At 45.8% G+C, this 1,710-nt stretch overlaps 1 protein-coding gene across 1 annotated transcript in view; it reads right to left on the bottom strand.

The window, feature by feature from the left end:
• LOC135110009 (uncharacterized) overlaps positions 1-1,178 on the bottom strand; it is a 1,242-nt gene extending 64 nt beyond the window's left edge. Inside the window, exon 1 of the mRNA XM_064022001.1 lies at positions 1-1,178. This exon is cut by the window's left edge and continues 64 nt beyond it. Coding sequence (XP_063878071.1) covers positions 1-1,178 — 1,178 coding nt within the window.
• Positions 1,179-1,710: the final 532 nt, after the last annotated feature.

The following is a 1,710-nucleotide window of genomic DNA, read 5'->3' as shown; positions in this document are numbered from 1 at the left end:
ATCTTAATTTTAGTGGCGAGTCGCTGCGCGAGTTTGATGTACTTGTTAGTGGGTGCATCGCGCCGATGTACTAACGCATTCTGGTGCACTAGACGCTGGACAGCGATGTCCCGAGCGATGCCCTTCAGAAACTTCCACATGGTTGGGTGCGCACACATGTACACTGATTTCAGGGCATTGTGGAACCCTTCACAACAATTTGTGGTTTTTGGAGCACATTCTTCTGCGTCCTCGAAGTGGTTCCAAAGTTTGATAGGGAAACGGGGATCCCTTCGACGTCCACCAATTTGCATGCCTCGAATGTAATTGGACTCAAAATATGCCACCACTTCTTCGACTTCTGGCTCCTGAGGAAGGGTAAGGACAAGTTCTTCAAAAACTGTTATGACATCATCTTCAGGCACAAATGCCAAAGCCGGTAGACACTTCATGAGCACTGAAAAGTCTCTGTCATTTTCATATCTAGCCTTTAGACCAACACTGGCAATTTTTCGTATGACGCACTGACTGAGATGAAAAAAACAGCCGGAGGTGGAGGCGGAGGGGAATTTTTTTCTAAAGGCGTTGATGGCCGCAGTTTCAAAATCTGTGAGGACTTTTTCAGGCTGTAGACCAGGCATAACCGAGAGAAGTATGTCAATCATCCTTTCGTACGTGGCTTGGGCTTTGTTAGGAAGAAGAAAGTAAATACATGGAGGGTAGTTGCTGCCGACTTTGGCGTGTATGGTATAAAGTTGATAGAACAAAATGGGTGTAGTTTCAAATGTACCATCGCACATCCAAAGCTTACTGTTGCCACTGAGATTAGTGACAATGTTGATATCACCCATGCAGATTATGCGGTCAACATCATCCACTCCAGAATCATGCAGAATTATTTCTTGATACTCTGGAGGAATATCAAAGTTTCTGGTGTGGGGAATTTCACGTGCATTGTCGGTGCGCTGACGTTTTCTTCTTACTGATCGTTCCAATGACGATTTACTTGGCAGCCGTTGCATGACGTCACAGGTAGCAGAAGTTACAGAATTTGCAACACAGTTTCTCACACTGTCCGACGAATCTTCGGCAAATGAGTGCAATGTACTCACTACCTGCTGTACCTGGGCAGTTACTGGATCTCCAGAATGAGTATGAACGCCGGGCTCCTTGGTCACACTGTCCCCTTCTGTTTGCATACTACCGCTGCATTTATGTTTGCGATAATGACGACATCGCCAGTAGGAGATTCCTTGAGTCATCCAAGGTTCTTCTCTGCTCCTCTCAACGTATTCATGTCCACCATATAAAAGGAGTGATTTTCCTCGTTCTGTGCTCCCAAACTGAAGAGACATGTTGTAGAATAGTGACAGTGAATGTTGTGAAAGCTGGGTACAGACTGACGACCATGATGCCGTAGCAAACAGATAACATTTTTTGACACTGGTTCAATTGTCACTGGTTCAGTTGTCACTGGTTCAGTTGTCACTGGTTCAATTGTCACTGGTTCAGTTGTCACTGGTTTAGTTGTCCACTGGTTCAGTTGTCACTGGTTCAGTGGTTCACTGGTTCAGTTGTCCACTGGTTCAGTTGTCCACTGGTTCAGTTGTCCACTGGCTCAGTTGTCCACTGGTCCAATTGTCACTGGTCCAATTGTCACTGGTTCAGTTGTCACTGGTTCAGTTGTCCGGGCACCGTGTGTGTGTATGTGTGTGTGTGTGTCCAATCTTT

This window comes from Scylla paramamosain, chromosome 19 (assembly GCF_035594125.1).
Source record: "Scylla paramamosain isolate STU-SP2022 chromosome 19, ASM3559412v1, whole genome shotgun sequence".
NCBI classification, from domain to species: domain Eukaryota; kingdom Metazoa; phylum Arthropoda; class Malacostraca; order Decapoda; family Portunidae; genus Scylla; species Scylla paramamosain.
The sequence above is the reverse complement of the archived record's forward strand: the minus strand, read 5'-3'. Positions and strand labels throughout refer to the sequence as shown.